This window comes from Populus trichocarpa, chromosome 7 (genome assembly GCF_000002775.5).
Source record: "Populus trichocarpa isolate Nisqually-1 chromosome 7, P.trichocarpa_v4.1, whole genome shotgun sequence".
Classification (NCBI taxonomy): domain Eukaryota; kingdom Viridiplantae; phylum Streptophyta; class Magnoliopsida; order Malpighiales; family Salicaceae; genus Populus; species Populus trichocarpa.
In genome coordinates, this window is record NC_037291.2 from 370,390 (window position 1) to 384,897 (window position 14,508).

A 14,508-nucleotide genomic window follows, 5' to 3' on the forward strand; every position below is an offset into this window, starting at 1 on the left:
CTTTTGATAGTTTATGATAACATGCATGCATCTTCAATATGAAACTGGAGAAAATGATTTGTTCGAGTTGTGTTTGGGGATGAGATTATAAACTGCCCTCCCCCCTGCAATATCAAAAATGGATGTCGCACTTTTTGTTGCAATATCAAAAATTTGTTACATTTCTTGGAAAAACATGTCAGAAAAATATCTAACTTGCCTTTAGGTGTATGTCATGATGGTCAATTGGAGTTTCTGGTGGACAAAAACGAACTTTACATAGATATATGAAGTACAAGACTAGTGAGATTCTGATATACAATTTAAGGTTTTCCATGTGCCTTAAACTGTTACATACCATGCTCAGAACTATAGCTAATTAAGGGCAAAAAAAGAAAGATATAAGAACAGATAAATTCGGAAGTGGCTTCACCGGTTTATGATGAGGTCGGCCGTACCCTGTCATGCTGCAGTAAAACCTTAACTGAATGCTCTATTAACACTAATTCCACTAGTATCAGGTAGCAACTTCTTTGTGTAATACTTAGAATTACGAGATAGATTGATCTTCTTCCTTCTTTCCTCTGGTATCAATTGAATGGAACACTCGGAGAAGCCGCGTCTGTTGAACCTGTAAAGCAAAATGCCAAGAACTAATTTCTATGAAAACGAGACTCTAGCCAAACCTTCAAGTAGATTGAATAGTAAGTAACTACTGCATCTTAAATTTGGACAACCTTAGACATAAACCATTTTGCCCTTTTCCATTTCCCTCAAAACACTAGTCGTTATAATCCATAGCTGGTGTTTATAAACAAAATTATCTTTTTTAAGAGAGAAAATAGATTAAAACCAACAATTATGCAAAGTGACAGTTATCTTAGGCTTCTTAGCTATGAAATTGGGTGACCTTTAACTAGGCAACAGCCAACAAGGCCTCAACAACTAGCTCCACTACAAGAATCTGAACTAGAATACATCGAGACTCGTCTCAAAATGTTAATACAAAGTTGCTACTACAAGCTTCAAGTAATTTTTTTCCCCTTTTTGTTAATACCAGCTAGCACTCATGCAACACATTAGAGGGTGGAATGTAAAAAAATACCAATCTGCGGTACGGGTTGTAAGCAGGAAAAGTGTTTCCAAACCAAGGGAAGAGGCCCTCCTCTCAATGAAATCTGCAAATATTTGACCACAATGAATGATTTACCACTAGTACCAAAGGCCATATGGCTTCGTAAAAATAGAAGGGAAATGTTAATCACGTCTCCCCCACAGTTTTTCTTTTAGATAAAAATAAGAACGCATGATGAGAAAAACATATATGAAAAAATTGGAGCAGGACAATTTCAAAATTAAAAAAGAAATACAACAGCCAGAACTCAAAATATAAGAACATTCCAGTCTTGTTGGGTGTCAGTTTAGGAAGTATTCCACAAAAAACCTTGAAGCGGTACACCACAAGGATGCTAGGAACACTATCCTACCACATAATAACTGTCTTGACAGACAAGTGGTTCTTAAGAACTTCAAAACTCCAGTCCATTAAAACATTAATGACTGTGGAGACGGAACAAAACCATAAACTGCAATCTTTCCTCCCAAAACCAACAAAGCATATCAGCAACAATCCAATATCCTACCTAGGATCACCAAAAACTCACTTCCCATAGAAAATAAGCTTGCTCTAATTATCACGCACAACTGAGCAATGAAGAAACAAATGGCTATGTAACTCTCCGGTTCCAGAAAAACCAACATGATGTTGAAAATTAAATCAAGTCTTCCAATCATGAAAAGTTAAATCTCAACAAAAGCATAACATAGGCCTTCCAATGGTAATTAGGATATATTTTATGGTAACCAATTTATATTATAAAATAATTTGAACACCTGTTTTGATGTTAAAAGCTTTGTTTGAGAATAATGCTTGTATTAAAAAAAATTGAGCACCCAATTTTGCTAATTGGATATATTTGAAATTAAAAGCTTTGTGTCAGAATAATACTTGTGCAATTAATTTGATTTTTTATCAAAGGCTACTACTAATTATTGAAAAAAAGAGTCACATATATAATTGGAAAAGACCTTATTCAACTCTTGCATAAACACACATTATGCTAGATTTGTGAGTTTTTTAAATCTATGTATCTTCTTGATATGTTTTGATATATTTGTAAGATACTATTCATATCTAAGTAAATTTAGATGATTGAATCCATTTTCTGTAGGATCATACTATTCTATGATCCCATCATGTATCTCATGTAGGATTGTGATTTTGAAAACCTTGAGCAGAAGCAATAACATGCCAAGTAATTTATATCTTGATTTTGAAAACCTTGAGCAGAAGCAATAACATACCAAGTAATTTATCCCCCTGCCCTTGTCCCCGGCATTCAGGAGAAACTGCAATGGCAGCAACCTCTCCACACTTTTCCTCAAAGAAAGGAAAAAGAGCAGCACAAGCAATGATTTGACCTTCTCTTTCCACAACAACATAGGCATACAATGCCTTAAGCAGCTATAAACACAAAACAAGAGAAAACACTCAGGTTTTATTCAAAGTTCAACATAATAACACCAAACAGCAGGATCAGCCCACTTTTCTTTCTATTTTGCATTAATAAGTGCACCATCATGGACAGAGTTATGGACGAAAATCTAAAGGAGCAAGAGCCAACCTCTTCATCAGTCCTCCGAACCAATGTGCCAGATTCTTCTAAAGGTTGTATAATTTGTCTGATTCCTGCAAGATCTGTCACTCTAGCCATCCTAGTTCCTTCATAAAGATCACTAAGAGCAAAGAAGAAAAACATTAGTGCACAAGTCGATGGATGGGGTGGCAGACATGTTCAAATAAGCATTAGAGAATAAATTAGCATGTCATCATAACAATTTCAGCTACACGAGTTTGGTTTCAAATTCCTTGATGCTGAAATAAGAATTTCCAAAGAACATTCATTCCAATGTTTGAGACTTGATATCTATTAGCTTATATGAACCTATGTGCAACCAAACCTTAACCTAAAACCAGATATGAATCCTGACATGTGAGAATTATTTTGCGCAACTGTGCTAGATAATGAATGTATTGCTCGTTCTGAATGACAAACTGACAGTCTCAGATTGAGCTTGTCTCATATAATAAAAGTCTATAATCAATCCATTTGTGTTCATCAGTTTCAGTAATAATATTGTTAATAAACACACTACTATATTAGATACACAATGTATATAATAAATTAAGTTATTATTCCAGGATCAGACAGACAATAACACAATTTATCAGCACTTTGGTGATTGGATAAGCAGCAGTTCATCATCTTAATTGAGAACAAAGAAATCAGATTGATACAGGACAAGAAAATGAGGATGATGGAAGTCACAAGGGTTTCAGGCCCAAGGGTGAATATAAACCTTGAAATGTACAACTAAAGGCAATAGAATACTCGATATAGCTAATCATAGTTGGAGATTCTCTCTTATCCCAATTAGATGCCTTTAGTGGCTATTCCAGTTTTATCGACATACAAATATGCTAAAATGAGAAAGTCTTCTTGAGCTTCAGCAATTTTCAAAAATGGTACCCAAACTTCAAATAGAGACTTTGCTCTCAATTTATTTTCTTCCTTTTTCTGTTCTGTTTTTCTTGGGACTCAACACCTCCAGTTGATTTTATTCCAAAACTGAAGCTGGGAGGATAAAATCAAGGGTTATTTTAAAAATTTTAAATTCAATGGTGTCTTTATGATTAGTTATTCAATTTCAACAAAATAAATAGTCTTAAGACTCAATCACTGAGCCCATGAACCTTGGCAGTTGGCACTACAAAGACACCACCAATGGAAGCAAACTAACATTTTTGGTAATAGGGCATACTAGTAACAGCTCTTAATTACTAAGATGCAACATCAAAAAAATACATCAAAAGCTTCAATAAAGAGGGTAAAAATGAAACCTCGGATTTTTAAAAAGTTGAGTGCATCAAGAACACATTTATCAGTTATGGGCATGCTTGGTGTAAAATAGTGTGACCAATAAACAAATCAGCACTAGGCATTGAATGTAACTGTTGAAGATAAAATTCATCAGAAAGTATTGCAAACAACACATACCTAGCCACCATTGTCCCCATTCCATCTCTTTTAAACAGTTCTAGCAGCAGAACTCCACTAATTGTGCCATCTAAAAGATGTACTCTTTGAACACCACCCTGCAAATCAAGTATAAATCATAACTGGCAGGGTATAGTTTTCAATATGAGCAATTGAAGTGTGAAGTAACCAACAACTACTACTATGTGAGCCATTTTTTGGGATCTGAGAAGCATTAATTAAAGAAATTTCAGACATCATACTGAGGTATTTAAGGATAATGATGGTATTGATAAAAATCTCAAGTATACTAGAAGATTTAAATTATTCCCACGTCTTATAATATGATAACATGTTATAAGCATGCAAGTTATGGCACCTGCTGCTCATAACCAAGGTAACCAGAATTCTTGAAACTGCATAGCATTTGTAACACCAAAATCATAACTAATGACACCATAATGGCTGAACTACATTGTGTGCATTTTGACAGAAAAGTTGCATTTCGAATTACATGTGTGATGTAATTTAACATTCATGTAACCAGGCCAAACAACAATTTGATAGTCTCTTCATTATATAGCCAAGTATAGCAGTACTTGATGCATATTGAGATCACAGATGTAAAGGGACACTAAACTTGAAAGGGATTCCCAATTGTCTCTATAGGATCTGATTCAAAATCATCATCTACCTCTGCGTTATATAGCAAAATGAAGTTTAAGATTCCCATGCCGACTGAGAAAAAGAAAGGAAAACACTAAATGCTTTTTCATGAAATGGAGAAATGTTTCAAGAATTTTATATAACAGATGATACAATTGAAAACAGATGGTGTAATCTCTTTTTTGTGAGTTATTTTTAGATGTTGATACTTGGGTGGGTTTTTTACATACATGTATTGTTTTTATTCAGTCCATTTATACACGCCACACAAAAGGATCACAAGAGATCCACCCTTTTCTAAGACAACAGTATGCTACCCTAACCAAACTGTGGGCAACATCTACATGTCTATCCATAAATCAGCTCCAAGGCAATTTAGAGAGAAAAGGGAGGTCGCAGGGAGAGAAGACTGTCCCATAAAATAGACTTGCAGAGAGCTAGCATTTTGGATCAATTTAAATTTCTCATTAAATAAAGAATTCAAATGTAGTGAAAAAAAAATGAAATGTGGACGGGCATCATGATTTATAAAAAAATTAGAAAAAAAAAATCATGAACTTACTTTGCAAACAAAAGCTGCAGCAGCCAATTCTGAAAGATAACCATTTAATCGACTTTGTAGCTCTTCACCTCCAATAGCAAAACCTTGTCCATTTCCATTGTCAAACCCAACACCATTTTGAAAGGTTGCGCTGTGCCTTCCACTGAGAGCCTTTCCATTCAGTGATGATGCAAGAATTCCAATAGAATCATTGTGTTCAAGAAAAGTGAGATCTTCATCACCAACAGCTTTGACATAATGAGCAGCTATCTCACTTTGCTTAGCCCGCTTACGAATCAACATGTCTGCTTCTTCCAGAGTCAAGAAACGAATAAGATGTCCACTCTCATCCAAAATTGGACCATCTATGACGCAAATAAGCTTGTCTGCCCCAATAGCCAAGGCACAAGCTGTAGCAACTTCGTATGTGCTGGATTTATATGACCATAAAACATCATATCAGACTTTCAGCAAAGACAATGGTAGTAGCAGAAAGGAAGCAAAAGAAATCCCTTTTTATATGTTTAATAGCTATATATCTGCACATCCAACTAAAACCATTATAATACTAACATTTTATTTCTTGTAACGGTAGGCTGAAGAGGAGCTGGGTTTCAGTAAAGAAAAAGAGCCATAGTGTACATATAATTTGGTGCTTATTTCCATTCAGTCACTCAACCATTCACAAGATAAGAAAGAGACAGATTTTCAGCATACTTGCAATTTAAGACTTCTCCAGAGCTGGAATAACCCAAGTTACTTAACACAACTATACAACCACCATCAAGCCTTTCGCGCATACGAGTAACATCTACTTTCTTTACTTCACCGGTTGCTCCAAAATCAACCCCGTCAACAACTCCTCTTCTCTGCAAGGAAAGATTAACATAACAGACAATCACACCAATTTTGAGTACACAAATATTTTAAGGTACTGACCATCTTCTATAGATAACTCAAACAGTACCTTGGCTGCAAGAAAATTACCACTAGCAACACTGACACCCACATCATGCCAACGACTACTGTCACCATGTCGACGAATATTGCATATGGAAGGTCCAGGAGAAAGTTTGGCCTCTATCATCATACGAATCTTCCCTGCAGCCTCCATTGAGGCCGCCAAAGCTTCAGAATCAGTAATTCTGTACTGACCAACATGCTTAGGCTCATGCCCTACAATTTTATTTTTTTTTTTTGAAAAGCATCCCGTTAGCTAACTGCTACCTAATCAAAATTACAAGGAATGGAGAAGCACAAACTGTGAAAAACATGAAAAGAGTTACCTCTCTCAGCCAAAAGGTTGTTAATTTGGACATGAGTTCCTGGGACTAACACAAACTTAATCCCCAGGTGATGTAAAAATGCTATATCCTGCAATCATGATATTTTCCGATCATTAATTAAATAAAAGCCACCTTAAATCATCATTTTCCTTGACAAACACTTGAAAAAAACAAGACACTCCATAAACATATTTAAAGTACTTGCCTTCAAAATGGAATCCAAGAAAGGACTAGAAACAGTTTCACCAGAAATAATAACAACAAAAGTACTACCCCTATGAGCCCACAAGTAAGGCCATGCCTCACGAAACCACTTGACGAATTGCTTGTCTTCTACCGAATTATAACCCTCTTCAATACTTCCACTCTCTGCCTCTCCAAACACCTTTCGCCGACTCGTTGAGTTCGTCCTGCCTCCCCCGTTATAATTATAATTCATAAAAGAAGAAAACTGTCGATTTTTCTTCTGGGGTTGAAGAAACTGAAGATTTTTGTCGAAGCCATGGAGAAGCTTTGTAGATAACAATTGTAAGTGCTGGTTTTGTAGAGAAATGCAGTGACTTGAATAAGGACTGAACATTTTTAATTTTCCTTCGTTAATGTTTGAAGATGGAAGCTTGAAAATGGTGGGTTAATAAGGGGACGACGAAAATTATTTTTATTATTATGTTGAGTAAATTATCCCTCTAGTTTTGCAAAACAAATTATATAGTCCCTTATTTTAAATAACTTTACCAGTGTTAACCATTTTAATTTAATATTAATTAATTCTAAAGAAATCCTTAAAAAAAACGAAAAGGATTAGGTTACATACAGATTTAATTATTTAGAGACTAATTATTTATGTTTAAGAGTAGAGGGATTATTTAATTATTTTATAAACCTAGAGGGACTAATCTATAATTTACTCTTATTTGATGCCACTGCCCCCCGCCGCCGCTTCCTTTGGTTGACCCAAACTTCTTCCTTCAACGCTAGCCACGTGCGGGGTGGTGCCCGACTACTAATAGGAAGCCCAGCACAAATGCTGTTACGTAAAAATTTAAAATTTAAAATTTTTTAATATTTTTAAATTATTTTGATATGATAATTTAAAAATAACTTTTAAAAAATAAAATATTATTTTAATATATTTTTAAATAAAAAATAATTTAAAAAATAATCACCCCAACAGTTAAAAAAAAAAAAACTCTAATAATCGAATACTGAATGGGTTAATAACATCATAGTGAGATGACATTTGCTCTAATAACGCCCAGTTCAAAAATTAAATTTTTTATATTTTTTTAAATTATTTTGATGTGTTATTTTTAAAATTAATTTTTAAAAATTTAAAAAATATAATTTTTAACACATTTTAATATAAAAAACATTTTAAAAAACAATAAATCAAGCGCGTAGTTTTTTAATTATAAATTTAAAAATATTAATTATTATAGTTTTGTATATATCCCATTAAAAGAATTTTCTTGAAATTTTAATTAAAAAGAACTATAATTTTTTAAAATTTCCAAAAACTATCACACCATCAATCACAAACGCTAATAAATATCCAACATCTTCATAACCTAATCAAAAGCTGTTGATTTTAGCTAGAAAGTAGGCTGGTGCAGATTACTAGCTATAAAAAGATTGAACAGTAGCTGGGGTGTTTAAAGGGATACCTTGAGGATGGTGTCCAGGAAAGGACCATCGATCACTTCCCCAGATAATATCACAACAAATGTACTGCCTCTGTGCAAATAAATATACGGCTGAGCTTCCCTGAGAATCTCAACAAATTTCTTCTCAGATTCTGTGATGCTATAGTGAAGCGCTTCAGTGCCACTGATGCATTTGCAGTTGCAGCCTCTCGCAACTCCAAAGACGTTTCTCTTTAATTTCAAGCCATGGGACAACATGTTCCCTTGATAATGACTGGAGAGGCTTGATGCATAGTGGCATGAGGAGCTAGTCTCTGTTCCCCATGATTTTGTACAAAAAGCCATGGCCGCAAGCTTGATTTGAAGGTGGCTATGGTTGCCCTTTATTGGTTGAAGGCCATGTGGAGAGAGGAGAGATCGATCGAGAGGTGGCCTCGATGATTGTTATATCAGCAAGGAGACGCGGCTAAAAGGCGCTGTGTTAAAAAGGAGAGGCGGAGAAAAGATGAGAATTTGGACAAGACATAATTAACTAGTGAGATGGGAATCTGAAGCAGATCCACACTTGTCTTTCAAACTTGACTCCTCTTCTTCGAAGCTACCACATGTCTTGCACTTCTTATTTGTTTCTGGTCTGAATGTTCTTAATTATCATCTCAATTTACCTTACAAAAATTTAAAAAAATAACAGAAAGAGGTTGTCCTGAATAATATCTCACGATAAAAAATAAAAACAGATAAGAAGGACAGGAACACTTTTTAGTTGTACATATAAGGACAAAAACATAGAAATATAATAATCTGAGATAAGTTTCTGTTCTTCTAAAATACATTATATTTTTTTTATTGTTTTTATCCTGGAACAGTAATTTCAAACGTGAACTTGATTACAGGTTGAATTATCAAGAGAAAAAGGTCAAAAGGTCTCTTCCATCGTACGAGGCATGAAACAGAGGACCTGCAACATGTACATAAATATAGATACATGTAAATTGGCTTGCATCTTGCCGTATTCCGGGGAAAGTTCATCAGACAAGATGAACATGGACCATTTAAAACAGCGGGCACCACTGATTCTCTCTCCATTTGGTTTGGATTTTTTCCCACAAATCAAAAGGACTGTGAGACTACAAGACGCAAATGTGAAGTTCAAGCACAACTCTGGGCCCTTCCATGTCTTTTTAACTGTTAGAATACATTGATACTGGTTTTTGTGTATTAAAATTAAGTTTTTTTTAGTTTTTTTAGTCATAATCCCCATCTTGGTGATAGCGTATTTACAAAGAAAACTTAGTCTCGTGACTCCTTAAATAATAATGGGAGAATAAATCCATTGATCACTGGATTATGCTTCTACAAGCTAGAGCTTTCATGTCACGAAACAACACATGCAATTGGGAGGATAGGATGACGATGGAGATACATATGTGTAAGAGTGGGATTATTCTATAGTTGGGAGTCCAAGGAATTATGCTCAATTATATGATAAGATTCTCATGGCATCTAAGCATGTCCTTTTTAACCTATGGAATATCTGATATCACTGGAATATATAGTAATTCACAAGTGCCGCAGGATGGATTTTTTGTTTTTTCAATAGAAAAAAATGAATATGAAAACATTTTCTCCATGTTTCTTGACACAAAAAAAAAATCAATCATTAATTGAAAAGTTCATGAATGTATTTAATTAAACAAATCAAGAATTATTTATACAATTAAAATAAATTATAAAGCTTAATTTCTAATAAATCAAAGTTAACCAATTAAACTTGTAATCCTGGTCATAGACTCAATCGAGTTTAACAAAAAAAATTATAATTTTTTATTTAAAATAGATACTCATAAAATTAAAAACCAGCTAAATATCAGAGTATTTGTTTGAGATCGTGATAAACCTACAAATATCAAAATAAAACAAATTATGTGGATTGATTAAAAATCAACAAAATATTAAGGACGAAATTAGAAAAAAAAAGCAAGAAAAATCAATAAAGATCCAATTGTGAAGGATCAACTTGGAAAAAAACACAATTAAAAAAAGAAAAAAAAATATCAACCACAAGGGCCTCGAGTGGTCAACGTGTCTGGGCTTTTTTTTTTTTTTACAGGGAGATTGACAGGTCATCTGCTCCTAGATTTTTTGACAAAAGAAATAGCAAGTGTTGTGGTGACTGCTATGCTCGGATTCCGACGATCAGAGGTCGCCGAAAAGTTAGGCTATGGGTGTTTTACACCCAAAAAATCCATTTTATCAAAAAACACCATATACACCTTGAAAAACCTATTCATGACCTTAAACAACCCAAAAATCAACTTTAAAACCAAAATTGATTTGAAAAAAAAAATCTTTTGAGCTAATATCTACAACCTTAAACAAGGATAAGGGCAAAAAAACACATAAGCTAAAGTTCCTTTATCAAATGAAATCTATTGACGCCAAAATTATTATTTTTTTATAGTCGAAATCGGTGTCAACTGAGACTTTTTCTTTCAACCACCAGAATTCGATCACTTTCTCTCTCCTTTCTTAAACTAAGGATAAAAAATAAAGTTTTGGAACAAAATTAAATTTGTAAAATATTGAGGGATCAAATATTTATAATTTGGAAAGTTTGAGGATCAAAGTGAACTTTTCACCCCAAGTTTAAAACAGTCACTCGTTTTCTCTATCTTTTTCACTTTGATCCTCTTTTTTTTAATCTTGCCATTTTTCAATGAATTTGCTTTACTTGGTCATCAATTCAAGCCTATAAAGGTGTAATTAAAAAACAATTATAGCAATCCATAGTAATTTGTTTCTAAGTGAACAGTGGCATGGTGAACAGTGTTTTCATCACAACTTTTAGATTATAGTTAATCATTTACCATTTTTTTATTTCTATTTGCAAATGTTCTTAATTACTTAGTGAATTATATTTATCCTTTTTTCACGATAAATTACGCAGTTGCAAGATAATTGAGAAAATGAGAGGTTAATCCCCCTCAAATAATAATAATAAAATAAATAAAATAGTTAAAACTTCAATTTATGTAAAGTTTTTATTAATCCTAAATTAGTATTTAAACTAAAAGATTCATAAAAAAATACTCTCTTTTTTCTCTCTAAAAAAACTCTAAAACCTATTATTGTAACGGTCTAACTTTTTTTATTCATCATTGAATCTAGTTATATAATCAACTAGATAATTAAAAGAACAATAAATCATGGTTGGGTATAAAAGAACACAACAAAATCACCACAAGTAAGCACAAATGGGAAAAGAAAGCACACATCATCCCTAGATATGAAATGAGGCCTAACATGTCTTGCAAGGAGTAAAATTTGTGTTGATCACATACAAAGACTTAACTCTTTAGAATTATATGGCCCATTGCTCTATTGTACCCGAGAAGAATGACTTAACTCTTTAGAATCCCTGTTAACCCAGTAAGCCTATGGACCTCATCTCTAAATTGGGTTTGGGTGTCTATGAAGCCCACTATGTAGCCCCCTCGAGTGGAAAGTTCATTATTATCCTCAAAAGACTTAACCCTAAACCAGTCAAACACATCTTGAATGCCATTATTTAGCCTAGTGCATTATCTATGAGTCAACTCTAGTATACTTGACTTCAATCATGAGAACAAAACATGAAAAGACAGAATATTTTTGCACTTTCGCACTTTAAAAAATGAATAAAATAACACGATACAAAAAAATATTTAGAAAATTGGCATGGTTCAAAGAATCGCGGTGTCATCTACGACTCTCTTAAGAGCTAAAAATAGGCTAACACAATTTACAATCAAGATAAAAAGGAGAGGAGAGAGAAAAGAAAGAAAAACAATGGAAGAAAAAAAAAGACCACAGAAACACATCGTAACTCCGATAATGACACTACTGATATCGTTGGAAAGATATCAACGGGACGAATCTAACGACACCAATGAAGGTCATAAACGGTGACCGGAGTAGGCTTGTGTGGTATATTTCAGTCACCATTGGTGACCTTCCTTGATGTCGCTGGATTCGTCTCATCGAGATCTTTCCAGCGGTACCAATTGTGTCATCACCGGAGTTTCGATGCGCCTCCGGGATCTTTTTATTTTTTTACTTTATTATCTCTCGTCTTTTTTCACAAATTACGAGGAGGAGAGAGAAAACAAAGAAACAAAAAAAAAGAAACTCTAGAGGCACATCGAAACTCCAATAATGACATTACCGGTATCGTTAGAAAGATCTCAACGAAATAAATCCAACAACATCAAGGAAAGTCACAAATGGTGACGGAGTGTGACACGCGAGCTGTCTAAAGACAAATGAGCCTCGATATATTTGGATGGCTCGGGTAGACCACTCTGGTCATCATTCATAATCTTTCTCAGTGTCGTTAAATTCGTTTCGTTGATATTTTTCTAACAATATCGGTAGTGTCATCATTGGAGTTTCGATGTGTCTCCAGAGTTTATTTTTCATTTTTTCTTTTCTTATTTCTCCTCCTCTCTTTTTTTATTTTAAATGGTGTCTGTCTATTTTTAATATTTGTTAAAGTCGCATATAACACTTACAACTCACGAGTTGTAAATGATTCTCTCAACTGTATTACTTTCTAAAATACTTTTTATATAACGTTATTTTATTTTATTTTTTAGTGCTAAAACCAAAATAAATATCTAGTCATCATTCAACTATTGTCATCAATCAACGATACATACCCTTGAAACTCAAAGCAGGCAGCATTTACAAAGGCTCTTTATCATTCTATATCTTTTGAAAATCATATTGACCATTCTACCCCTGACATAGACACACTCATGCAAATTCAAGATTATATATAAACTAAACTATCTCTTCTTTAACTTATAACCCATTTCGAATCTTCTTCTTCCATCTTTAATCCTTGTAAACGCCCACAACATAGCTTCAAAAGACTTCATTTTTTTTCTGAATTGTTTTACGGAAACTCATGTTACCCGTTTCCTGTTTTCTCAACCTTCTAGTTCATCCCACCAATTTCAAAAAGAACGTATTAATCTTTGCAGGGTTTTAGTAAGCCTTATCAGCTTTGAACCATGGCAGTCATAAATTTCATACGGAAACGAACTCACAGGAAGTTCACCTATGTGCTCAGGGAGGGGAATACTTACGATAATTCTAGCTAGTCGAAATCAATAGCATGATTTATGATATCTTTCTGGACGTAATCATCCAAATATATACCATGCGCTCAGGGAGGGGAATACGTATGATAATTCGAAATTAATTAATATATAACATGAAGACGGTCCTTCTTCTGATAGATCAAATAACGAGTGTCTTTAACAGAAGATCACAAACTACAACGTTATAGTTAATTACTTGACGTATAATCATCCAAATACATGTCATAAAATATAATAGCCAGCTTCCAAGCGAGTCTGAAACTTGAAACTATAATTGATACACAATACGTTATGACCTAAACCAGAAGAATCAATGAACAGATGATCACAACACACTCCTGAGTCCTGATCAGAAGCAAGCATCCAAAAGGCAGCAGCAACAGAGCGCTGCCAAGCTGCACATGCAACCAACAGATTAAACAAAGAATTAAACTAGTAATATTCTGTTCCAAGAATCTAGACTAGTAAAACTGTCCAGTATATATAAATCAATATTAATTAAACTTAATTGCAGGTACATCATGATCAGCGAAAGATAACACATAAATACATCTTTCCACTAACCAGAAAAGATGCATGAATGATTTGACTAGTCTCTCAAGAATTTCTAAACACCTGATCAATTACAAGTCACCAGATTCTTTAATCGAGAAGAAAGAGAGAGATACATACCATCCTTCAAGGAGACCAGTTTGTTTCTTAGGAGGAGGAGCAGCACCATACTGTGGAGCATACCCTTGAGGAGGAGGGTAACCTTGTGGAGGATACCCCTGAGCAGCGTGTCCAGGTGGTGGATAAGCATCCTTTGGATATCCTACAAAAATAAAAATCATAAAAAACCCATCTCCAAGGCTCCTTAATTGAACCAAGAAAAGCCACACCACATGCATAATACATACCTTGTGGTGGAGGAGCACCAACTGGTGTCTGATGCTGATTGTAATAACTCATTTTTTTTTCTTTTCTATGAATAAGAAGTTGGTTTTGATAGAAAACAGAGATTAAGATCCAAGAGAAGGGAAGGGTTTTATAAAAGAAAGATCTGTAAAGGAGGTTTGCAAAACTGAGAAGCGTAGAGGAAATTTCTATCTTTCCCTCTGAAAGAAGAAACGTACTTTGGTATTTTGAAGAGATGTGTTAAATAGAGACTCA

The 14,508-nt window shown here is 34.1% G+C and overlaps 2 protein-coding genes across 5 annotated transcripts; both read right to left on the bottom strand.

Annotated features, from left to right (window-relative positions):
• Positions 1-231: 231 nt before the first annotated feature.
• On the bottom strand, positions 232-8,855 carry LOC7465562 (probable amino-acid acetyltransferase NAGS1, chloroplastic). Of its 4 annotated transcripts, XM_052454445.1 has the most exons (11): positions 8,234-8,855; positions 6,775-7,185; positions 6,570-6,657; positions 6,251-6,459; positions 6,001-6,152; positions 5,305-5,713; positions 4,098-4,195; positions 2,664-2,775; positions 2,344-2,503; positions 1,085-1,157; positions 232-610 (listed from the first exon to the last, which is right to left on the bottom strand). In XM_052454445.1, exons 1-11 carry the CDS (start codon positions 8,555-8,557, stop codon positions 460-462), a joined length of 2,187 nt encoding a protein of 728 aa, XP_052310405.1. In that variant the 5' UTR covers positions 8,558-8,855; the 3' UTR covers positions 232-459. The 4 variants fall into 4 exon arrangements, with proteins under 4 accessions (XP_052310405.1, XP_024461201.2, XP_006380829.3 ...); XM_024605433.2 differs by lacking the exon at positions 6,775-7,185 and having other exon boundaries at positions 8,234-8,851; XM_006380767.3 differs by lacking the exon at positions 8,234-8,855 and having other exon boundaries at positions 6,775-7,257.
• A 4,610-nt stretch (positions 8,856-13,465) lies between these two features.
• On the bottom strand, positions 13,466-14,497 carry LOC18101247 (protein CYSTEINE-RICH TRANSMEMBRANE MODULE 13). The gene is made up of 3 exons (XM_024605266.2): positions 14,256-14,497; positions 14,029-14,170; positions 13,466-13,751 (listed from the first exon to the last, which is right to left on the bottom strand). The coding sequence occupies exons 1-3, from the start codon at positions 14,305-14,307 to the stop codon at positions 13,706-13,708; spliced, it is 240 nt and encodes a 79-aa protein (XP_024461034.1). The 5' UTR covers positions 14,308-14,497; the 3' UTR covers positions 13,466-13,705.
• Positions 14,498-14,508: the final 11 nt, after the last annotated feature.